Source organism: Strix uralensis, chromosome 7 (genome assembly GCF_047716275.1).
Source record: "Strix uralensis isolate ZFMK-TIS-50842 chromosome 7, bStrUra1, whole genome shotgun sequence".
Lineage (NCBI taxonomy): Eukaryota > Metazoa > Chordata > Aves > Strigiformes > Strigidae > Strix > Strix uralensis.
The window spans coordinates 30,536,162-30,562,542 of NC_133978.1; the positions used below are offsets into that span (position 1 = coordinate 30,536,162).

At 41.2% G+C, this 26,381-nt stretch overlaps 1 protein-coding gene across 1 annotated transcript in view; it reads right to left on the bottom strand.

The window, feature by feature from the left end:
* Positions 1 to 26,381, bottom strand: part of LOC141946071 (VPS10 domain-containing receptor SorCS1-like) — a 296,692-nt gene that overhangs the window by 184,917 nt on the left and 85,394 nt on the right. Inside the window, exon 2 of the mRNA XM_074875239.1 lies at positions 19,579 to 19,646. Within this exon, the coding sequence (XP_074731340.1) occupies positions 19,579 to 19,646 (68 nt within the window). The remainder of the gene's footprint in view (positions 1 to 19,578; positions 19,647 to 26,381) is intronic.

Sequence of the window (26,381 nt, forward strand, 5' to 3'; positions counted from 1 at the left end):
TGCAAGGAAAGCCCTTGGTACCTACAGAACCATTTAGGTCAGGTGATTGTAAACAGTAGGTAGAGATGACAGGTTTTCTTGTAACAATGGAGCCAACTGTGGCTCTGAGGGAGGGCCATGACAAACCTCACAAAGTGAGCTAGGTTTTGTATGAGAAATGTGTGGTTGCAAAGAAAAAAGCAAAGCTACTTTTAAGATGGAAAGCTGACTCATCCACACACAGTACAGCAGTGGTCCAATGAAGTTACCAACACTGCATGAGGTTGCTGAGAGTCAAGAAACTCAGCCTGGGTGGCAATGTGAGAATATATTAAAATAAGTGTGTTTTTGTAGGACTATTTTATTTATGAGAGTAGCACAGAACTGTTGGAGAGAATGAAATAAAACTCCTGTGATTTTTTTTAAATTTTATTTCTTGTTAAGACTTAATGGGAAAAATCCTAAAGTTATTAATGGTTATAAAACTACAGGTTTTATTGGATTCCTGAGCTACTAACAATTTTTATAAAGGACATTTCAAAGTGGCATATAGGAGATGTGATAAATGTGGGGCTGTTCTGGCTTGGTTTGCGGGGTGTTTGCTGTAAGAATAGACTAGTGGTATTTAAGAGGGAAGTTGCTGGTGAAGAGAATGGAGGAAATAAGCAAGGAGAAAAGATGGCTTAGGAAAAGCTATGTCTTAAATGGCACTTAAGGATCATAAAGGGACATCAGATAGAGGAAGGGCTTTGACCCAAGGGTAAAGGAGCAATTGTGTCTGCAGGAGAGGAACTGTGTTACAATCTAAACTAGTTCAAACCACCCTGAAAATCCATCAGGAAGGCATCTGAGACAAACATTCCCAAACCCTGTAAATGACAGCCACCAAAGAAGGTACTAGCATCCTAAGACTGGCTTTATGGTTTGGTTACTGAAGAGGGAACCTGAGGGTGAGAGAGAAATTGCACAATCCAAAGTTTCTTGTTGCAACACCAGATACAAAAGCCCTTGCTACAAAAAACTGCCCTGAACTACTTTACCATTCCATATGCCAGACATGCTTTCATCACCTTGAGATTTACAACAGACTTTGTAAACATTCAGTCTTACTGTTTAAACAAAAAAATTCAGTTAGAGGAAGCTTACCTTTGTATTCACCAGTCGTTTACAGACGCCAAAAGAAAAAAGCCAAAGTTACCAAATTTCTTCAGCATTTCTGTGGATAAGCACAGAAGCATATAAACTGTATTTAGGCCAAGACTCAGGAAGATGATTAAATTCTGCAGGACAGATGTAGCCATCAATGCAGGGAGCTCTTACTGGCCAGGAAGTAGAAATATGGCTAGTCTTGGGACCATGAAACTCTTACATTCCCACTTTTTCGTTCGAGACATTTACAGTCCTTTGGGAAATCCTGTGGATTAGGTCACAGTTCTGCTTTATGAGTTTCTTTTTAGAGGGAAGGAGATGTTTAACTAACATCACCATTCCCAAATGCAATATTGCTCAACTATCCAAAAGAAATGGACAGGACAGCCAGGGCAAAATGCTTGGTGTTATATCGCTGGATTTGAGCCTGAAGTAGCTCTAATGTATCTTCTGAGGGCTGTGGCAAGGTGAGCAGGAAAAGGAATCGTATTCTGTAGGGAAACAGAGAGGGACAAAAGGAAAACTTTTTCCCTGACACTCATTGACACCCCTTTTGCCTCGGTGAGTTAAGGCTATTGGGCTAGGTGAGAGTCTGAACTGTCTTCAACCACTGGACTTGTGCATAATGATTAACTCCTAGCTCATCTAAATAAACATCTCATTTGGGTATTCAGGAAGGTAGATACCAGCTCAGCTAATTAGACATAGTTGTCATTGCAGCTAATCAGGATACCTACATTCATCCCAGTGATTGATACCACTGGGGAATTATTTCAAAATGATCGAGGGAACTAAGAAACCACACCTTTGGGACCTGCTGGAATAGAAGTCTTTAGCTGACAGAGCAAAAAAAGATGTAGGAAATGAAGCAGCAGCTAAGAGTAAAGTTTACTTTAGAAAATTAGGAGTGAAAGCAGGCAGAAGCTATTCTTGTGGCAATTGATAGAATCTGATCTGCAGCACTGGTGGGCAACTCAGTAGTAAAGAGTCTACATGAGGGGAAGCACTGGTAACCGAGTATAATAAATTATTAATCCCAGAAAGTCAGCCTAGAGTGCAGCAAATGACAGCAGTGGAACACAAACAGTAAGTAAATCACATACACCCCTGCCTGGGGACTGGAACTAGATCTCTGTTCTCTATCTCCAGACAAACCCACTCCTAGTCTATTATTTCAACTAATGGAAGAGTCCTTTTATGCTGAATGAAGACATTATTACTTGTCTTTTCCATGACTCTGGCAGAAAGGCAACACTAACAGTCTATCTTCCTTACTGTACCACTGGGCATTAACTCAGCTGGTGGTGCTGACAAGTCCTGTCCAATTCAGAGGCCAGCAAGTTCAGCTCCCGAGTGTAACTACCTCATTTTTGCAGGACTCTGTCAGTAGAAGAGTTATGCTGCCAGCCCTGTTCCTACAAAGAATCTAGGTCCCTTGGCATTTTATCCTATCTTTACTTTTTTTTTTTTTTTTTTTTTTTTTTTTGCATTTAAACATTACAGAGTAATATTTAAGATAAAGCTGAGTTTCTGAACAAACTGTTCTGTGAGCTCAGTGAATTAGCAGCAGCAAGCTTGGGCCTTTTAGCAGGACTACTGCCAGCTCATGATCTGAGCAGATGAGATTCATGTCCCACAGGTCTCTGCCACAGCTACACAGCAATGTTACAGCTACATACCAGGCACAGCTGGTGACTTAAAAATCAGGGCAACCACCTGCACCCACTACACAGAACAACAGAGAGGCCATGGCACCCTGCTGCAGATCAGCAGGAGCTAGGCTTGGTCAGGAGAGTCTAACAGTTACAGCGGGATGCCTGATGAATTTTTTCCTTTTTGTCTCCCAGAGAGGGCACAGTGATCCCAATAACACATCAACAAGGAAAACAGCCTTAGTTGGCCATTGATCAAACTTACCCACCTGCACCCATTTAATTTCTCTGACACAGCACAGCAGCTGCTATCAGATATTACAAAAAAGAAAGAGAGTACTTTAGCCTCAGTCAAATTCTTCCTTAGAATCTACCTCTGCCTTAGCATCTTCAATCTGTTGGACAATAAACCAATTCATACTGTTGAGGTAACTGCGTTTGGTTCTCCATAGAGCCCTCTGGGTTCACTAATCTTTAGCCCCTATTCACACACTTCATAACTCTCCTAGGAATCAGATGTCAACAGCAGATGGTGTGAACTCTTCCAAGAAGTAGGGCAGCAAGCTGTGAGCCATTGCCGATGTGCCAGTTACCCTTCCTTTCCCACCACATTGGGCTCACCTGACTGCTGTATCCACCTGACTTGCTAGATACTCGGCTACAACAGTCCTAGTGCAAGGGCTGCGTTCATAGGAGGTACATTATTGGTAGGTGCCCAAAAAACAGAAAGGAGCATACCATTTTACAAGTACTAATTCAATTTATAAGAACCTTGTGTACTTATGGATGGCACAAAAAAAGACAAAACAAAGCAGAAAACAACATTCTGCCTGTTTGAATAGGAAAAACTGGTAATGAGCCTGATCCAAAGCTTACTGAAATCTGTACAAGCCTTTCCACAGACTTAATGACAGTTTACAGGAGAGTCTGTATAATTACCATATATAATTACATAAAAGCCTGCTAGAGGTTTAGTGATTGAGAATACAAATGTTTATGACATCTGCATTCAGAAAAGTTCTGGGCTCTTATGTTGATGTTCCATAAGAAATTATAATGTATTATATAGCTTTCAGAGCAAGGCTTAAAACTTCTTGAAAGTAACAAAGGAAATGACAAAAGCAGGGAGGCCAGAGAAGCAGCATTTTAGAAAGGAAAGGAAGGGACAAACCTGTGTGGGAGGACAGGATGACAGTGCCCAGTGGGGTATTGTTAAGACAGTACATGATGACTGTCAAGTGTAGGCCAAATACACATGTAAATTAAGGCTCTAAGGCAATTGAGATGTTGCTGATTCACTCAGCATCCTCTCCCACTTCCTGGATGGATTTGAGCTCATTAAGTGCAGCTGGAAGACATCAGTTTCTATGTGAAATAAAACAGGTGCCAAAATGAATGGAATTACACAGCCAGATTTACACCACACATCTCATGTGTACTTCCCCTAAGTGCCAGACTGAGCTATGGCCTTTTTGCGTTTTCCAAAGTAACATAAATCCCTCCATCAAGAGTAGATCCTTAAAGTTACTAACATAGGTGTCAATGCTTAATCTTTAAGGAGAGAGGGAGAGTTCTTGCAAAAGGGCAGGTAGACATGGTGAGTGTTGGTATCATCCATGCATGACATTACCTGGAGCCACCGAGAGTAGTGCTGGCAATAACTACATGATTCCCCTTTTCCCCAACTTTCCTCCCCATCAGTGGAAAGATATTTTGCAGCCAGTAGAGGCTGACTCACCCTACCAGATTGTGAATGTCTAGGCCTTACAAAAGCTAAGGCTGCCTTTCAGATTTCATTCTCAGAACAGAGAGGACACAGCCTGCTAGAATTTTACTTCCCTCTGCTTTTTCCTTTCTGACCAAGATTTCTACAGGTATTTTTGGAGGGGGTCTTCTTCATGAGAAATCAGATCTATCAAACAGGAAAGGAGGAGGTAGATTCAATTCTCTACATCACATTCAACCAGAAGGGGGCAGGGCAGTTACCACTAAATTCATTCAGAAAATTAAATTAATTAACAAGCCAATAAGGTCCATATTGTAGGTTCAGGCACACTAATTAAATAGGAGTCACTGATGTGTTGAATTATGTGTCCTAAGCAGCTGGGTCTTCAGAGTCAAGGTCACTGACACCTCTCTGAAGAGAAAATTATTTCTGAGGTGGTAGGAGCAATATGGTCAGCCTAGAAGCAATACAGAGCTGAAGATCATCCAGGGCCACCACTACTTTATTCTTCCATACTTCTATTTTCTAGTAAGCAGCAGAGTACAAATCTATACAGCACAAGTTTACTAAGGAACAAGAATTTTTCCTTATTACTTAATGGAGCTTTCCAAAGTCATCCCATTTACTTTCTCCATTCATTAAAAGGATAAAGCAATGTTTAAAGACCAATCAATAAAACTCAAAGACATTCTGTTCTCCATCTGCCATATGGAGCTCCTTGCCCTAAAGGCTACATACAAGTGAAATTTTGTGTCATTTACTTCTTTTTCACTTCCACAGGGTATTCTATTCAACATGGTGAGTGGTAAGTTCATTTTATAAGATAAAATACAGCTGGGTGAATTTGTTTTCATCACACAGCAGGACTTCATATATATAAAGAGGTGTAGGGAAAAGAAATTGGATAGCTAAAGGCACAGAAAACTTCTCCATTCTCAAACATTAATTCAGCTCTCACTGCAGTTGACACAGGCCAACAAACACCTGGGGCTTTTCAGCTGTCCACCATTCTGGATGCTAAAAGTTTGTATTGGTTCAAAGGATGGATACATTCTGAGAAGGAAGAATAACCCCCACATAAACACACCCACCAAGCGCTAAGAAATACCTCTGTTAAACACTTCTGCTCTTTTTATAAAGTCCTGGAGCCAGAACTCAGTATTAGCTGGAAGGCTACATCAGGAAAGTAACACACATGATTGGCCTTGTTCTTATACACTTTCTTCTTCATTTGCTGCAGGTTCACATTGAAGAAAAGGTACTAGATCAAGATGATCTTTGGTTTGATCCAAAACAGCCCTTCATACAACTGAAATGGACCTCCCTTATTCAATGATGAATTCTTACTGACGTGATGGGATTGCTTACAATAAAAAAGGCTAGAGTGCTAGTTGTTATAACAGGAGTAAATAGCCTCAGACCTTCCCTCATCTAAATGAGATGCACTTGGATTTTGGATTTGGTTTGGAAGCAAGTTGCAACATGCAGCTCCTCTGTCACTGGAATCCATTTAATGAATAATTCTGCATTTTTCATTTTCTCCCACACCAAGCTAACAAAAAACCCATTTTTTCCTTTTTTTTTCAGAGCACTAACCAGCATTCCAGGAGTTACTGCACATCAGAGATAATCCACACACATAAAATTAGGCTATTATGTCTTTATACAAGTTTTTTTTCAAGCAATTTCAACAGAAATTCTGCAAATTAACAAGCCTTGTTTACTCTGAGAGGTTTATTCCATCTTCTTTCTAAACCAATTGACTCAGCAGGTTTCTTCTGAAACAATAAGAAGCAACTGAATGTAAGAGAAGCCAACTGTCAAACCCAATGCCTTTTTAATTACATTAGTAGAGGGGCTGGACAATGAATTTATACTTATTACAATACTGACCATTATTTTCTAATGGGACATAGATTGATTAGACTTTATAGCTACACTTAACAGTATTTTCAACCACCTTTTCTGTTTACTTTGCATTTTGATAATGCTAAAAAACTAAGCGGTAATAGCAGCTATCAAAATAACACCAATAGTAAGAAGAAAAACCTAACAAGAAGGGTGATGCTGCTTTTATATCAGTGGCCAGAAGTCACTTCTGGAGCAGATCAACAGCTAGTGGAAAGTAGTGCAGTTTGACTCAGGTCAGTGAATTAATACAAGCAGAAGAGCTGACTCCTCATGCAACCCCTCTAATCTTTAACCATGTCTAATTTTCTTTGCTTTGAAAACTAGGTTTCCTCCACCAGCTCTCTTCAGTATTTGTCATCTTTTTACCTGGCCTGAGCAATCTTTTGCCCACCTCATTTCACCATTCATGATATATTTTCTTTGCTTTGTTTCACCTCCCAAGTCACTATCCTTACAGACACCAGACTTGGTTCACTTGCAATTTTAAGCATTTGCTGTACGCATGACCTTAGGGGGATGTTTCAGATCTGTTTAATTTTATGTCTATTCTTTTAATTCAAATCAACGTTTCACCAAGTTAGTCTTGTGCTGAATTGGATAATTTGTAATGGATTAATATAAAATAATTATATTCACAAAATGGAAATGAGCAAATTTAGCTATGAAATGCAACTACATCACAATAGCAATACTTCCAATGTGTACATTTACATGTATAGAGTTTTGTTCTACCACAGTATCAGGGTGGGCATCTTGTGTCAGAGTAGAAGTTCATTTAGGTCAGTACCCTGTCTCTGATAGTGGTTAATGACAGATATCTGTGCAAAACCTTGGGAAGCACGCATTAGTTTTTCCTCCAAATGCCAGCCTCCAGCAGTTGGGATTCTGTGACCTTCTGGGCCACAGATGGCATCCTTCATAGGCATATTTAGAATGTTGCTGGAGCATAGAAACGTCCTAAACACTGCAATGCACTGTTGCACTTTCCATTTCTCTTTCAATTCTGCCCAGAAATCCCATCCTTGGTGCAGAGTTTTGTTGAAAATTGTACGTCACAAAAAGCTTTTCATGCCAAATCAGTATCTTAAAATAAATGTTTTGTAGTTTTAATTTCTTTAAAAATTCAACTCCTTAGGTTCCATAGCCACTGATCAAAGCAGTCCCCCTTCACAATGGGACATGATGTACAGCTCTTTGCCTATTTGAGCTCCTACACACTGTCCGATCACAGCTCTTCTCCATGCTATAAGTAGGTAGTATATAGTACTGTAAGTACAACCTTCAGACCTTGTCCTACTATTATGCTTTGTTGGACTAAAATACATTTCTTCAAGCGAGCTCAGCTTACCGAGTAATCCATTTGCTCACTGTGACTATCTCAGGTCTCTTTTTGATTCATTACCCTGCCTGTCTTAAAACTTGGAAATTATACCAGATTTATTACCAGACTAATGGCAAAAATGCCCTATACCACTGCATCTAGAACTAACCTTGCAGAATGTCATTAGAAATATCTTGCCAGGAGAGGATTCCTTGCATCTGACTTTTGATACACACGAATTTTCTGATTCTTGATTGTGCCTAACCAAATATTTCACTATCTAATACCCACAAACCCATACAGCAACAGAACACAAATAATCTCCCAACCCCAGCCAGTTCTCTGAACCATGCAGCTCTCATATCACAGTAAGTTCATTCATACTCCTACTCAGATCACAAACTGGGCTGATTAACTCACAAAGAAACACTAAATAAGAAGTTGAATCCCTGTTCTGAATCCAGGGCCCTTCTGCCCCAATCAAACAAATTACTGTGTTGAGGAAGAAACGTCAAGAGATTGAAAATAACTCCTCCAAGTCTCTCCTAAGCCTGCATTTGGCTTCCAAACGCTGTTGTGCATCATCTTAATAAAGCACTTAAGGAAATAAATCAAAGGCTATTAAAACACTTGTGACATCACACTTGCTTCTTTTGAGTAACATCCACGTCTTGAATTTATAGTACATGTGTGCTGAGTAGCTGGTAGACTTTAAAGAAAAAATAAAAAATGTATTTCCTTCTTTCTCCTTTGGCTCCTTTACCAGAGATAAAGCAGACTGGGATTGTAATGTGCTTTTCTTACAAAAGAGTTAGCATTGTGAAAGCTGTTAACATACAAAGAGAGATTACAAAGAATAAGAGCATTTACCTTTGAAAATGGAACACTTAGAAGGGAAATTTACTGAGGTCTTTAAGTTTCTTTCTTACTACCTTCATCGTGACTAGCCTCTAAATTTTATGCTGCCTCATAACAAGAGAGTACATCGTCATTCCAGCATTGGCAGGGAAGTGAAGAGAAATTATATTTCCACAGTGCCTGTAGTCAGTGCACACTGCTCAGAGCAAAAGGAGGTCAGAGTCTTGCAAGACACAGACGTGCTTACTGGAAAGGGCCAATAAATTTAATAGCCTATAATATATATAATTTACATATTTAACTAAGTATTAATGTTAATATGGCAAGCCATCAGAATTCATGCTTTGGGGCATAAGCTGATTTCTCTAGTGGGGCAAGAAATAAAAATTATCCCAAAGGTAGTAGGTTTCTTATTGAGTGTTTAACACTGACAATAGCTCTCATTTGTTGGGCATTGCTGGAGGCAGACTAGGAGAAAGCAGACCACCTCTTGAAGACTCCAAAAAGGAAAACTCATTTTGAGGAAGAATTGTGCAAAAACTTTGCATTCTTACATACTCCATAGTATGGAAGAGTGTTGCTTCCACTTAAGCAGTGCTACCATGGAGTAAAGAGGAAAAAGGCTGTTGCCACTCTCACCTCCTAGAAAACACAAGAACAGAGGAGCTGAGAAGTTACAATTAGGAAAAAAGGTTGTTTCATATCTTCACAAAGAAAAACTATTACAAGTGAGGTTGATAAAGATTCCATTTTGCTGCTACCTCTAGTGCTTCTCCCATCTAGTACTTCTTCCCAGAAATGCCACACAGTCCACAGCCATAGCATCTTCTGTGTTGATTTTCCTTCCTTGGAAAGAGAACTGACTATTTAAAAGGAATGGGTTTTAACCTCATTTCTTACCCTTCAGCAAGGATTAGCCTTGTTCAGGCAAAATCCAAACTAAAGATATCATAAATTGACCCAAAGATGACAATCCACCCTGCCTGCAAAGATGTCTCAAGGTCCTGTTAGGCACTGGATATACCAGAAGTCTGGCTGGGTAACGTATAGGCCAAATCTCTGTTAGGCTTCAGCCATGGATAGAGACTGTAGGCTTATGCAGCTGTGTTTCCACTCTAACTGTTCCAGGACTGGTTTCTATTAGCCAGTTTCATCCAAAACTCTCAGCTCATTTACTGCAGATGGACAGGTAACATAACCCCCTTACCCACACATGCAATGGTGAAGAAGCTTGCCTAAAACTGTATGTAGGAAGGCTAGGACTCACAGTTGTGGTTCTCATTCCACAGCTCTAAACAGAAGATATGTTCCTTCCTACAAGCAAGAACAGAAATAAAGAGGAGACCAAAAATTTGTGGTTGTCACCCTCCTAAATCTATCTTTCAGAGCTGAGACAGCTTGAGACAATGTAAACACACCCGAACTATCAGTAAGAACACAGTGACTTGTTGGTAAAGCACAATGGGAGTTTAGCCCTGCCTACAGCTTCTCTTTCATCCTCCTGTCTTACAGAGGGCTATTTAGCACACAGTTCTTCTGGCCTCTTGTTTCCCTTTTAGCTTATTTTAAAAGGGTTTTGTATGCAAATGTAAAAGGACAGCACTGGCCCGATTTTGTCTGCAGTCCCTTTTTCCCCAGAGGTCACAATGCCCATCAGATTGGCAGCTGAGTGCTGTGCAGATTTTAAAGCCTACAGTTTAACAAAAATCTCTCAGGGACTCAAGACCAGCAGTCACAACCTTCTGGGGAAGACTGGCAGCTTTTAATCAGTAATACAGAACCTGCCATCTCCTCAGACTGCCTTCCAGTGTCTGTGTCCTTCCCACCCAGCTGTGTTTCTTCCTTATATATGGGAAATACCTGGTTCCCAGTTAACTCTGAGGGGGTGTCCCCTCTCCTCCTGTTTTGCCCTAAGAGAGAGCATAACTTTGTAGCATTACCACCATGAAAGAACAAAAATCTCCATAAACAAAATTTGCTTTTGTTCACCAGCAGAACAGAAATTATTATTTTTTTTTTTTTAATTACTGGACAGCTTAATCATGTAAGCCAACAATCAACATTCAGCTGGTTTGCAGGAAAGCCAGGCTCAAGGCTCTGCTTGCCCTGATCAGAGCTGTGATCTGAACCTCAGCCTTCAGTATGACAAAGCAGCATCTACACATCCAGTTCATGGAGGAATCCACCCCATTCCAATTGCCCTTCCATCCCATCCTGATTTGTCTTTCCAGACAAGATACTTTAAGCAATGAAAAAAAAGCTCTCAGGAACCAGGTGTGAAGAATCTATCTTTGGCCTTTCCCATCTGTACGGCAGATGGAGCCATTCAATTCTCTCTTCACTATGTGAAAAACAGGAAGTGGGGCCTTCTCCCACCATGGAAAAACTGAGATTGTGAGCAGTCACCTGACTCCAGGAGCTCAGGCTTGAAGGAAAACCAGAAGGAAATGAACGGGAACACATACACAGATATGTACATAGAGTCTTGAAATACAGCAGTAAAAGCACATTAGCAGAAGCAACAACACTGTCTTTCTGCAAGAACTTTGCTTTGGGGGAAGATCGGATATCAGTCTTACTCTCCTTATAAAGTCATTTAATACACGATGCATGTGGCATCTCTGCATTTCTATTACTTTTCAACTCAGTGTCTCTTAAACACACACTATCTATACTTCAAGATCACTGAAAAGAGGTTTTATCTTCATACCCAACTACACAGCACACACTAAAATGCATGCTAGGGAAAGTCATGTAACTTCCTTACAGAAGAAACTCATCTGGGGGATAGGGGGAAATAATGGGTGAAAGAAATAAAGAAGGCTTTTTACCTCCCATTGGCAGAGCACTGTATAGTTTAGAGTGCCTTACAATTGATGTTCATAATCAACAGAACACATCTTCACCTACCACTTAATGCACCTCACCAGTGAAATGACTCGGCACAATAGCAGTGGGAGACTGCCAGCCAAGATAGACAAGTTCCTGAATCCCCACATGACTCCTCCAAGCCTTGATAAGGGGAAGTCGAGCTGCAAGCTAATTCCTTGCTCACCAGGAATCGAGTCTTCCTCAAGTTACCCCTGTCATACAAGCACAAACCTTCTCAGTGCTGAGTACACATAGGCCCTCAATGGTACATCCTAATGACAAAAGGCAAAATGAACCTTCCTTGCTCTAATGGCTCCAACCCCCTGCAAAGCACAGTATTCACTAACAATACTGGTGCACACATAGAGATGTTTCACCCACAGGCCCTGGGCATTCCTAAAGGACAGCTTCCTAATGAACAGCTCATGCATCGATATCTTACTTCTCCACCCCCACTAAGCTTCTGACATGAGAAAGAAAAGCCTGCTGCAGCTGAGAACTACATTGTGCTCCAAGACACAGGAGCCACTGGCAGGATCACGCTCCAAAGCTGGCTTTGGTATCACTATTGGAGACACGAGTTGATTAATTGTGGGCTTTATTTCTCCTTTTCTGCTTTGTCTAATTATTTGGTAGGTTGCAGAAATCAGAAAAAAGGACACTTCCAAGCAAGCTGCTATGTTTTGCTGTAAATGGTGGCTTATGCTGGACAACAAACATACCATTGATACATATTTAAACATTCATTTTTCACAGCAAGTAGTTTCCAGGTGTTTCACTAAGTCCTTCAAGAGAGACCTATTGACATGTCTGGCTCTTTCTATAGTAACAATAAACTTTGAATGTTTGTCTGGATAATTCCCAAGGTGCAGGTGCAGAAATATTTGGGACCTGGATCTGAAGACCTTAGAGTTCAGGACTCAAGCTAGCATAATTCACTCAAGCAGAATTGTTCCCTTTTTGTGATTAGTGGAGTGTACACCCCTCTGAAAAGATAAGTACAACTTTACCCAGCTTTGCAAAAGGAAGAGTGACTGCATCGATAAGAAAGAGATGGAAATATCAGAACATAAAGGGTGTTTTGCTTTCTGTGTATGAACTGGTAACTACTGTGCTGTTTGTCTTTCCTCTTACATATCAGCTCCAGTCTAGCTTGTCTGCAGTTATTACACAGCCACAACAGACGGATGAACCCCATGGACCGGAACCAGAGATAGTTCTGCCATGTTTAACCAATATCATTTGTGCAAACAGGTAGTGTCTAGGAAACAGATGTGCAAGTTCATCTTCTAATTTGCAGAACAAAAATGCCAAACTACATTTAAATACTGTATGTCTATAAAGTGACATGAATATTGTGCATCTGTTATTTACAGTGTATTGATAATATATGTCAGTATTAATATTCATTATCTTGATTTACATGTTTTTTTCATGCAGAAAATGGATTGGGGTTCTTTTCGATATACTTGATAACACTCCTACATTTCATGACTGGCTGCAACAGAGAACACATTTTTAATATGCTTAATAAATTTGCATTGTCATTAGTGCTGAATATATTATCCACACAGACCAGGCAATGAGGAGCACACCACTAAATCCTCAACCAAATCTGATCCTTCAAAATATCAGGGTATGATTCTTCAAGCTACGTCAAGGCAGAACTTACTTGAGATTGATTAAGCAAACACACACATTATGCCACAAAATGCAAGGGTTATACTGGCCCTCATTCTTCAGGAGGGTAAGAATGTAATAAAATTCAGTAAGATTTAAGTTTCTGGCTAAACTAGGACCTATTTAAGCATCTGCTGTGGGTTGTTTCCTAGGTAGGTCTATTTTGGTTTTTTGGGTGGGTTTTCTGTTTAATTGGTTGGTTGTTTTCCCCCCTGCTCTCCAGCTTTCTTGGAGCTCTTTTTGATAGTAGGCAAAACATCCCAGGAAACTCTGGCAACCAAGTAGAAGAGTTGACTGTGCTAGAAGTTTTTATTACTGTTCGTCACCAGGGTAAAATGAGCCCTCTCATGTAAAAAATTGATAGCTATAGAAACTGCTAGGTCCCTAGGGGTCCTGATGGCTGAATAGAGCATCCCATCACACAGGAAAAAGGCTGCATTCAGCTCCACACTCAGTCGGTGCATGAAATCCATGTTCTGAGGCTGCTTCCAGTGCAAGCAGATCTCCTGCTGCGATCAAACCGTAAAAAGATACTGCTTCCTACGCAAATAGCTGAGTGTGCAAACTCACTCTTCCCTCCCCCCATAGATGCCATCCAGCATCTATACACAGAGCAGCCAGTGGTTCATATGTTTGCAGGAGCAAAAATGAAAAAAATTAAAAGATACAAGGAAATGTCATTGTTACAATTTCACTAAATGCCCATGGGAGATAACGTAGCAGCATTTATCAAGCTCTGATATTCAGTTAAGAAAAGTGACTTACTCACACTGAGCAACTGAAGAACCGTATTTATAGATAAAAGCACTTCAAATAGTCCTTTTCAAGTTCCCCTTTCCCACAAAACTGTTGGTTAAAATGTGCTTAATGAGACTTTCCTTCCCCTCACTTTGTCAGTTCCTCTCATATGGATTTGCTTCTCCTACCTACTTCAGATAGAAGACCCTAATCTGCTGTTGCAGAGCACACTGTGCCACTAAGCCACAAGTTATGACCTTGTAAATGTGGCTCAGCAGGTAGAAAATAAATGTAAGTTGAGAACAGCCCATCCACAAAACAGACGTAAGGAACCAGCATAAAACGTGCAGGAGAATGATGAATACAATAACAGACATATCCTGGTAATTCCCCTCAAAGGAAGAAAGCAAATACTGACAATCTTTCAAGTCTCCTGTTGCAAGAACTCTCTAATCTAGGGAAGAAAATCTCCCCAAACACATCAACAATACTGAAGATTACATGGGTGGCTATAGCTCTGATCCGTAGAGGGGGCATTCTCACATAGCAAGGAGCCAGAAAATTGCATGCAGAAACATAAATATGTGAGGCTTCAAAGCAACTATAGTATTTATAACCACACAGATGGGGTCAACTCACAGCCAAGGCTTTTCGAACAACACGATTCAAGGGAGAGAAAGATGTCTAACAGATCATCTGGCTAATATTGCAAGGTATTCGGATACCTCTCCCTGAGGCTTCTATTCCTAGAGCAGCCACAAAAGAACACATTCCTGTTGCTCTATTGCTCCTTTTCATTATTTAACATACTAATCCAAACCCATGAACAATAAGGGTTTTCACCAAAACACTCCCATGCATAATTGGTGATTATGGGACTACTCAACATACAGACATAACACAATGGTACTTAGACCTTAGTACCAAGTACCTTGGTCTACCTTAGCCCCATATCTTGGCTCCAGCAGCAGCTGAGAGCGGAAGAGGATAAGAACACAGTAAAGACAGGGAATTCTTTATTTCATCAAGTTGTCCTATAGAATAAATTAAGGTTATTCCTATATTGAGAGGCAGAGATGCTCTGAGGGTTCTGATTCTTCTCTGGCTTACATACCCAATTTCCCTTCTTGAAAGGACAGAGTTGCAGGATGATGGGCAATGGTAGCGTTGGAAGCTGGGGATGAGTAAACTGATGGAATGGTTAAAACACCGGTTCAAGGTTAAACAAAAAGGCCATGAAAAAACTAAAAACAGAGTCTTGGAGTTCTGAGAATTTTTATCTTGCTGCGACTTCTGTAATATTTATCACCAGGCAATCTTCAAAATATTGCAGATGCCAGTCAGCTAAATACATTGTAAGCTCTCTGGGGTGGGGAAAGCAACTCTTAATGCCCCCTGTTTTATGTATGGGAAGTTAAAGCTAGATCTATATGAGGCATAGGTATTTTTAAGAGTCCTTGAGATTCCTTTATGGCATATGTGCTAAAGCTTCCTTACTGAAGAAAGCAGGAACAGTGAAGGACAGTCTGGAAGTGTTAAGCACTCCCAGTCTGGGGAGCTCACAGTTCAGGCACAGGTTTGGAATGTCGAAGTATCATCAGTAACTTCCAGGACTAACAGAGCAACAGATCATGACTTAGAACATAAAGGCTCTCAAACCAAGCAAACTCTACATCTCCCTACTTTCTGGCTGAAAAGCGAAGTTTAATTACTGCTATTTTTACAGCAAGTTCCATGAAATTACTCATTCCTGATCAAATACAGAGCTATAAGGCAGCAAGGAGGTGAATGGAAGCACTCATTGCTTGTCAGCCTCTCAAGGCCCTGAGGGAAAGTGTCCTGCATGCACATCTTTCCAGAGCATCATATTTACACAAACAGAAAAAAGATTAGCCCTCCCCCACAGCTGTCTGCAGCTCATGGATACCATAGTCACTATTCTGACATTTTTATTTATTGGAAACATAAGCTTATCTTTCTCCAGTGGTAAAAAACATCTTCTCCTAACTCTTACAGCTTAATCCTCTTTGTAATCTGAGAGATATCTAGGAGAGGAAGAGAAATAAATCCAATACACTCAGTTAATTGCTCAGTGACAGATAATCTTTTCTCCTCCATTTTCTTCCTCTTTTATAAAGAGAATAACAAAAAGTAAATAAAAAGTCCTCAACTAAAGTGGAAAAAGTCTGCTGAGAGGATAATAGTGCAATTAAAGTCAGGTCCACCCTGATGCCAAATCTGTTACCATGTACAGAAGCAGTAGCTCACTTGCCATCCAAAGCTTGGTGAGCACAGAGCCATAGCACTCTAGAAGATTGTTTAGATTCTCCCCCACTCTCTTCTCTTACTGTATTTCATCCCTTCATGTCTGTCACCAGTGGTCTCTTAATTCATTGGTAGTTTTAGAAGGGCAATCTCCATCCATTAGTGCTGAAGCCAGCTGTAGTTAAACTGGCTGAAAAATTACAAAGAAATGCCATCCTAGCAGGTAGTAGTGTGTTTATAAAGAAGACAGATTCATATCTTGTAGGCAATGGCATAGTTGTGTTATAGATGGTTACAAGTCCCATCAGTCACAAGACTGCTTAAATCACCCAACTACACCTTCAAATGACAGATGTGCTTATAACCAGCTATAGCATAAATGACTCGTGTCTGTGACATGCTTCTAAACAGCCCCTCATCATTCACCAACCTTTTGAGAATGCACTCAGCACAGGAGGCAAGAGTGGTATTTCTTTGTCATGTATTCAAGGCAGAGATTCCTCTTCAGTTGTGGGTACCTGCAGAACTACCTTTCTCCTCTATCCTTCAGAAACAGAACCCCTGACATCAAAAATCAAACCAGACGTGAGATCATGCTTTCTTCCATTCCCCAGCATCGAACCTAGAAGCATGAAATTCATTTAAGTGCAAGATATGTTTCTCCCCTTTTCTCAATTCTACTTTTTTCTATCCTTTTCAAACAAGCAGGAAGATTTAAATTAACATGTCACTTAAGCAGCCAGGAGGAGCAACAGCGAGCTAATAACCTCTCTGTCAGGTGCATTAAACTATAAGATATGTCCATCTTGTCATTTCTCTCCACCACAATAAGAACAGAGAAGCTGTCCTGGGATCTTCACAGGGATATTTATTAGTGACCTGAAGGCACACCTGCATGGTGAGCAGGGATCTAACAGCAGAGCCAGATTCAGGACAGAGCAGAGTGTAACCACCTGGGGCTTATGTATGGTAACAGGATGAAGGAATGACAATGAAGTGCACTGGCAGCTTTCAGAGCATCATCAGCACTGAAGAGCCGATCAAGAATAATGGAGCACTGCAAAGACAAGTGGGTTGATTTTAGCTATCCTGGTTCTCCTTCAACATTTACCAGTCCAAAGCATTTGCCCAGGGATTCTGGATGGTTGGCTATGCAACTGCAACCATGTCCTGACAAGTGACATGTGCAAAGTGAACCTGAAGCTGATGGTTTCAGAGTAAGACAAGCAGTTCCTCAAATAATCTATGGAATTCCTTGCTCTAAGATGTCACAGATACTAAAAATTTTAACACACTTCGAGATACTAAGAAAGTTAGCTCATGGGATATTAATCCCCTGGTGTATACTAAAAGCAGTAAAACTATTGAGACCCTGATAAACAAAATGAAGGTTGAGGAAATACCCTAAACTTCAACCCTAAGAATGAATGCTAGGAGAATACTAGGAGGAATTGTAGGAATACTAGGAGAATACTAGGAAGGAATATGACAATTCTGTTCATATATTCTTTCGTCGACTGCTTTTTGGTAATAGGATACTGGGCTAGAGGAAACAATCAGACTATTACTATGTTGTTAATCAGGTTCTGACATTAGGACTGTCTGAAGTCCAGAATAGTGCACTGCACTCATGAGCTCTGGGACTGCTACGTTGCCAAGGCCCCAGCTTCTGGTAACATCCTCCAGTGACATCCCCACAGTCCCTTCTCTTTTAATCAGGGTAAAATTTATGCCACCATGGCATGTTCCACAGAAACCAATTCTGAAACGGACAACAACATAAGGTCATCAGCACAATTTTGTGCCCACATTCATAGACCTCCATAAGAAGTGTATTTTCCACTCCGATGTGGCTGTTTCATTTTCAGTCCTAAACCAGTATCTTAACACAATCCTGCACTGCATCATATGAGTAAAGTAGTTCTTTAGCACTGTCAGCAATGGGGAGGGAGGTGTCTCTACATGCTGAAACGCCTTCCTCAATGACTGATAAAACAGAGATTAGTATTTCGCAGGGTGAAGTGACTGAGGGTAGCAAGAAGAAATAATAATAATCTATTACATATTTATGGATATTCTTTCTCAAAACCATTGAGAAATGAAACAATATAGCCCATACCCCCTTCAGAAAAACATTGCCAAAACCACCGTCCTGAAAGGCCGTTTACTACAGCGTGCACACCATAGTGAAAACAAAGAGAAAACAGGATCAGTTTTGATCTCAAACCATAGCAGCAATGTATATGACATGGAAAGATCTGATTATCCCTCCACAGCAGGATGAGAAACCATTTATCCCGCCCCACAAAATACTATTACTTTTGAGTGGTTCCTGTTGCTGTTTGGAACAAATCCTAGAAGTTTTGTATTTCTTTAGGTTTTTGATTTTTGTCTTTTTTATTTGTTCGTTTGTTTTATTTCTTCAGGCCAGCGGGTAGAGCACTAGCCTGAGTTCAGAACATACCCATGTCAAATCCCTCCTCTGTCATTCTCTTAAAAGCCTGCTCACTTCCTTGAACAAAAAACGTTATTTCTACTTCTGACCCAAAATTCTTCCTTGGAAATGAAAAGTCTTTCCTAAACAAGTTTATCAAAACAAGTTCATCCTAACAAGAAGTTTTAGTTTCAAATACCCAAAGTTTTCTTGTATCAAGGCAGTGGCCTGTCCACCTCCACCAATGACCTGCATACAAAACCCCTAGACTTCCCACCAAAGTTTCACAGATGGAACCACGAGAAAACCTCCCTTTCATCCTTTATAACTCATGAAAGTACCACTAGGGACACATCAAGTAAACACTTCTTAGATCCATTTTTCAGAGAGATAAAAACAGGCACCATCTGCTCTCATTGAATCCAAACAACAGCCTTAAGAAATAGACCACCGCCCAGCTCTTTCCTTTGGTTCACAGAGTGCATGATATGCTTTGAAATCATGAAAGTATCAAGACATTCCCTATAAATCAATCTAGTAGTCAACATCACAGAAGTGGAAATCAATTATCTGATACTAATACTAGCAAGTTCTGAATAAACAGACACTGAATATTCGCTCACAGGTATTTCCTCAGTCTTAGTAACACTGACTTTTCACAAGGATCATCACACAGCCATAAGATCATTATAAACAGGGACTTAAGGCTGTTGAGTTCTCCTAAAAATAAATCAATTGGTTGATTTGATTCTGAATAAGGTGGGAAAGGGGAAATCAAATGATAGCATATCCATGAAGTATATTATCTAGTTGAAACAAGACATTCAGACTTCAGCCTTTTTGTCCTTGAGTATGAAAGAAAGGAGAGAGAGAGGGTTTAGCTACAAACCTTCCAGCACATTTTAAAAAATCCAATTAAATTCAATAAAAGAATTGTATCAGGCTCTTCCTATTTAAGTAAGGTGGTAATTATTAACTCAATTTATCTCCATACCTCCAAAGAGAGCTCTCTGTGATGCTTCCCAGGTTGTAGTCATACAGCTTTGTCAGAATTAAAATCACCTGAAGGCAAAAGAAGAAATCATGATTAGTCTCAAACAATTACAATCTCATAGAACTGAAATGACCCCAGGGAAAGCTCAGGATTCCTTTAATGGGTGCTTAACATAATTGAATGAACTGTTAAAAGCATTTTCCTAAACTGACATGAGAAGTATTTGTAGAGATGTATGTTGAGCCAATCAGACCTTTTCTTGCTCAGCTCCTCTGCATGATAATCACCAACAGGTTCTTCCCTTACCCCAGGAGGCAAAGTGCAGTGGGAAGGAGCTGACATGCTAGACAATGTTTCAGGAGACAAGATGAAATCTCCTATATGCAGTAGAAATAGTGATTACTTTCTGCTCTGTTTCACAAGCACTGAAACTGCTGATCTTTTTCACAGCTCTGGTGCACAGATAACCCACTGGCCTGTCTCCAGTCAAACTCTTTTTGGTTGTAGCAGATGATACAACACAATCAAATGATCACTAGTTTTGGCCTGGAAAACTCAGACTAGACATCAGGAAAAAATCACCATGAGGAGAATAATTCAACACTGGAACAGGCTACCCAGAACATCCATAAAGCCTCCATCCTTGGAGCTTTTAAAGACTGGCTAGACAAAGTCACGGCTGACCTGATCTACAGCTGGAGATAAGACGTCTCTAACAACCAACATTTCTATGACTTCAGTGAAAAGTTTTAGATTTAGCTAGAACAGAAGTGTTTCCAAGGTTTATTAACACTTTTGATAAACAGCTTTTTCCCTTCTGCCAAAACAGACACTTCTAGAATAAAATAATCTTACTGAGGGGAGGAAAGCAATTTTAGCAAAAAGAATTTCCAGCAAAACATTTCAGCCTCCTCTTTTGTTAATGTCTTAAAAAAATAATTTCTGACTTTCAAGATGATGGGCTCCTTTAACACGACCTACATTTGGAACATAAACTACTATTACTATTGCTACTAATTTATTTTGCATTTCTTCCTGCCAGGTCACTGTATATCTTATCCTCCTCTCTATCCCATTAAAACCGCAGTAAATTAAAGAGGCACAACACTTCTTATCTGACAAAAACCCTGATCTATATACCTCTTATTATTTTCAGCCTGGATTCCTAAGAAACGAGGCTCACAGATACACATCCCCCTAGCTCCCTTGATAACATCTCCAACTCCAACCAATTTGGCAGAGAAGCAAAGGACTGAAAGAAATTCAGTCTCTATAAGCCCTATGCAAACTGGCACCAGCATGGCAGAGGAATAGCCACATGGCTGCTTGCACCAGCGGAGAGGAACAGACCTCACCGCTGCTATTTCCAAAGCCAAAAGCCATCCGACATCTAACACACTGATAGACCCTGAATCAGCCACACCAGGAACTGTCTCCTTCCAATAAGCTCAGCATGTGAGACAGAGCAGAAGAAAGCATGGTGATGTGGGAGCTGAGAGCATAAGTGAGCATGTAGCTACTGCAACAGAGACAGGTATAGGGGAAAGAGCACAGACATCTGTTTCTACAGCACAACTGTGTTAAATCCCTCATAGTATGGAGAAGGCTGCCCAAACCATTTCCTATATGCACAGAGGTAATGTGCAGCTGGTGGGGGAGAAGGAGAGGCACCTGAAAAAAAGTCATTAACTAGGGCTGACCATCACCAAACATCCTTCAGAAGAAAAGCAGTCTCCCTTACTATCTGGTCCCATTTTAATCTCCCACCTCCCACTATGCCCACTTACTGCTTTATGTCCAAAATGAGAGCCCTACCCTGCTATCCATAAATAACTGGCTGCAAACTCTGGCTATTAAAATGCAAACCCCATCAGGCAGAAGACAAGGTGGGGGGAGACACCCCGACTTTGTATCTCAGTGACACCACACAAACAGCTCCACAGAGAAATGGAAGACTGTGGAGGAGCATCCTCAGGGAGGTCCCCAATGCCCAGGGCTGCCCCCAGCCTGCCCCGCTCCCTGGCTGGGTGTGGGACAGGCCCTGCACTGCTGCCCCATGGGGGAGCCGCCACCCTGCGCTGCCCCTCACCCTGAGGTCCACGTGGGGCCTGGTCATGGTGGTGCAGAGGGCAGTCCTGAGGCTCCCTGAGCAGAGACCAGGGGCCTCCCCAAGGATCGCCCCAGCCTGCGTGACCCTCCCAGTCTGCCCCCAGGTCCCCATTTCCTCAGTGGCTCCCCCCCATTTTGCCCTACCCCCAGGCCCCTCCAGGTGCCCTGATCACCATCCCCAAACCCCACCATGTCCCCCCAGCAACACCCACCCTGTGGCAACTGGGGACTCATCCACGGTGATACCAACCCACCGAGTGGCATGTCCCCCTGAAATAGCCACACCGTGACTCGTGCCTTGGCTCAGGGCCCAGAGGAAAACACATCCCCTGCTACGAGAGGCGTAGTTCACACAATAGCCATGACCCGTCCTCCCCAGGGCACCCTACCATGGATATCCTCTCTGTCCCCCAAAACTCACAACCCCACTGCCATCCGGGAGGTGCCTCCCTCTACCCTGGAGGGTCCCTCTTTGAAGAAGCAGCCAACGTGCAAAGCACCAGCCGCCTGCCGAGGCGTCAGATGGCGGAGCTGCAGCGGGCACATATGTTTCGCAAAGGCTTGCGCCAATTAGGGCTTTATAAGTGCTAAATTTCAACTCAACCCTCCCAGGAATGCTTATCAGTGACAGCAGGGCAGCTGTCTGCTCCAGATACAGAACCATGCCGCTGCCATTCCTCACAACACCCTCTGAATGGGTCTATAAATCCTCTACTTAACAAATAAATAAAAATTAAGGGGAAGAAGAAAAAGGAAGAGGAAGGGATGTGCGCATAAAGCCTTTCTGAATAACTACTCTCCGGATGAAAGGCAGCAGTGAACTCAATGAGATTCAGTGCCAGCCTGCATGGAGATCTTCCATACAACATGGGAGTTGCATGCACCCTCGGCTTCAAGCCGTCCTTGGATCTGCAAAGCAGCTGGACAGTTGCAGGACAGTTGCTTATATCTTTTTCCAAGCCTTGTTACCTTCTCTTGGCCCTCTTCTCCTCTGCTTGCCAGAGGAACCAGAGATGTAAATGACTCTAATGAATATTCCCCTAATGAATATTTTGACATCTGGTAGTTTTAGAAGCAGACCTGAAGACAGCAGGCACAAACTCAGAAGAGTAAATAGGAAAAATAGTTGGTTTTTCTCCCCATTCTTTGCCACTGGTTGATGTAATCTTGAGGAAGATTCATACAAGAATCAAGAAAGACCTTCCCCATGTGTAAAACCCAAGAATTATAATCAGGCTAATTTTTGTGGAATACCAAGATTAGCAGTGTGTAATTACTGATGTTAAATAGACTGAGAATTATTTTTCACAAGTTGCTGAAGATTTTTACCTTTTTCCAACCGAGGAAAACTCACAAATCTCAAAACTTCCATGAAAGAAGACTCCATTGAGAATTTTAATCTCCTCACTTGAGAAAAAAAAAAAATGTAATTGACACCCCAAAAGGAATATGAAATGACAAAAAAAATTAAAAATGCCAATATAAGAAATCAAAATATTTCACTCAGAGAGCTGAAATGTCTCTTTAGTTCTTCCCCCATAAATTTCAGTAAAACCCACACAATCTCAGAGTGCTGCAGTTCTCTTGGAATTAATGGGGGAAGAGGAAACCCAGCTGCATTCCATCATACTTCTTTTTGATATAGCTCTAACAATCCTTCTGTAGAGGCATCCCTGGACCCATCCAAATATTCCTGTTAGTTGCAGACTAGCTACATCTAAATAATATTGCTGTATCCTGACTTCTTAGTAAATTTAACATTTCCAGGCTAATATTTGTATTTGACACCATGCTGCAGCATACATATGCACCAGTTTGTTGGATAGTAGCTTACATATCTCCACCCAGTGTAGGTATCCTATTTCCAAAACGCATAAGGGTTTTCCTATAGCAAGCTTTCTCATTTTTGTGGACCTGTATCAGCTCCCAAAAACCTTTAAGCCTATCTCTAGTCTCAGCAGTCTCCTTGTGTCTTTTACTGTGGTTCAAATACTAGCAATAGATCTGCTCAAACATATATGTGCAAAACAAACAAGTAATTAGGCATAAAATTAATTATTTCTGCCCTAGAGTTCAGTATTCTCTTTTCCCCTTTGTAATGATATTTGAATAACCTATGCAAGGCCATGATTTTGGTTATATTTACTTTTTCAGAAAACATATTTCTCCTTTGCTGTTCGTATTTCTTTGTTATTTAGCCTGCAAAGGTTAGTTCATGTTTAAGATTGTTTCTTTTTCTTTTTTTCTTTTCCTCTCTGTGGCTGTCACTATGTAGTACTGAGGAACCTAATGAATAGAGACATGCATATTATGTTGTTCTAAATGTCAGAATAGGGGCTGTGAAGAAGCACAGTAATGAAATGAAAAATATTGTCTCGCCTTTTATTTTTTCCTTTGTTTCTGTTTTCTGGGACTGTGTCTTTTTCTCTCTTCTTTAACACTTACCAATCAATGCAAGCTAACAAGAGCAAGAAGAAAAGAACAAGCAAACTAGAGATACAATGAAAAGGAGCTGAAAATCCAGTCTTATGCCAGCTCTGCTGTGAATACAGATAACCCTTCCTATTGCATAGAAATGCAAGGCTTCAGAAAGTCTGTTCATTAGGATCAGCAGTTGAAGTGGGTTATTCTGCCACAGCAGATAGGGAAAAAAAGGAGAGACAAAACTTCATCACTTCTGCACTGATAGCTCAGAGCAAAAGATATTTGAACCTGGGTTTACCACATCCCCAGTGAGTGCACTGACCACGAGATATAGCACTAAAAATGTTTTGAGTTACTTATACAAAGTAGAAAAGCCCCAGCAGGTAAGAAACAGACAGGAGGCTTAGTGGGTTAAGAACACTCACCTGGGAAAAGACAGACTGACAAAAGAGGTACTTAAACCTGTGTCCTGTGGTTTTGGCTGGGATAGAGTTAATATTCTTCATGGTGGCTAGTATGGGGCTGTGTTTTGGATTTGTGCTGAAAACAATGTTGACAATACAGGGATGTTTTGGTTATTGCTGATCAGTGCTCACACAGAGTCAAGGCCTTTTCTGCTTCTCACCCCACCCCACCAGCGAGTAAGCTGGGGGTGCACAAGGGGTTGGGAGGGGACACAGCTGGGACAGCTGACCCCAACTGACCCCAGGGATATCCCAGACCATATGGTGTCATGCTCAGCATATAAAGCTGGGGGAAGAAGAAGGGGGGCACGTTTGGAGCGATGGTGTTTGTCTTCCCAAGTAACCATTATGCGTGATGGAGCCCAGCTTTCCTGGAGATGGCTGAATGATGGGAAGTGGTGAATAAATTCCTTGTTTTGCTTTGTTTGCACACACAGCTTTTGCTTTGCCTTTTAAACTGTCTTTATCTCAACCCATGAGTTTTCTCACTTTTACCCTTCTGATTCTCTCCCCCATCCCACTGGAGGGGAGTGAGTGACTAGCTGTGTGGGGCTTAGTTGCTGGCTGGGGTTAAACCACAACAACCTGGCTCACCAATCTCCAAAAGGAAACCAGTTCCCAGTGGCTATTCTGTGAGGGACAGGGTATTCACATCTTGGATACCATTATGTTTTTCTTCAAACCAAAAAAAAAAAGTATTTTCAAGGAAAACACACTTTGTTAATTACTCCTGACCTGTGACTTTTTTAAGACTTGGGATGTGAAGGCCCATCTATAGGTTTCAAGATGGAAATCAGTGGCTGGACAGAAGAGACTGCTCTGTGAATGTGCCAGTTTAGGCTCTCTAAGGCTCCTTGCTATCTTGGGAAAAATTGTAGGGTAAGCATGGCTAAATTTTTCCCAGACCTACCTTCGCTCATGCTCGACTGGTCCATGCTGTCCCACCACACCCTTCCTTGCACTTCTGACCCAGGTTTAGTACTGACTTAAATCTTTGTCTTGACCTTGTTTTCAACTGCACTACAAATGCATCGAGCAAGGCTCCTACAGAGTATTGGCCAAAGTCCATCTTTCACTGCAGCACTAGTTCCAAATGTAAAGCAAGAATTACCTTTAACCTGACTTTTCTCCCCTAGCAAAAAATAGTCTCATCAAACAGTGGTGAAGTAGCTGGCCAGAAAGGTAGTGAATAAAAGTCTGCACACTGTTGCTGATCAGGTTCATAACACGCTGGGAAGGAAGCGACAGGCTACAGTTAGTGTCTGTGTAACTTGTCTGCTGCTAACTATGTGTGACAGAGAGCAAGCCCACACTGAGCTATCTTCTGTCACAGCTACACAGAAACCAGTACCTGAGCCAGGTAGTAGCACACTAGGTCAGGGATCTGTAACATTTCACACTACCCACTGACAATTGCAAATTTACTCCTGGGAATGCTACATGTGCACTATATTATAACATGTCCATACTTATTCAAGCTAGGCTAAACAAGGACGTGGACTGCAACAATAGTTGTGTTCAAGGTTTGATCACCATTATTAAAGACGCAAAGTGGTCTGTGATAATCTAACTCAATCTCACTTACACCAACCCCACTCTCATCCTGAATACATTTTATCAGCTGTGTTCTCACCACTACCCACAGGTCCTCTCTGCAAATGCTTTCCACTTTACACAGCACAACAGGGTACTAAATTCAAACAAACAACTTTTATAGCTCCATGGTGATAGAGATTTTTCAAAGAGAAGACAATCAAATTTTTAAAGGTGTTCACTGTAACTTCTTGGGTTCTGATTTTTACAATG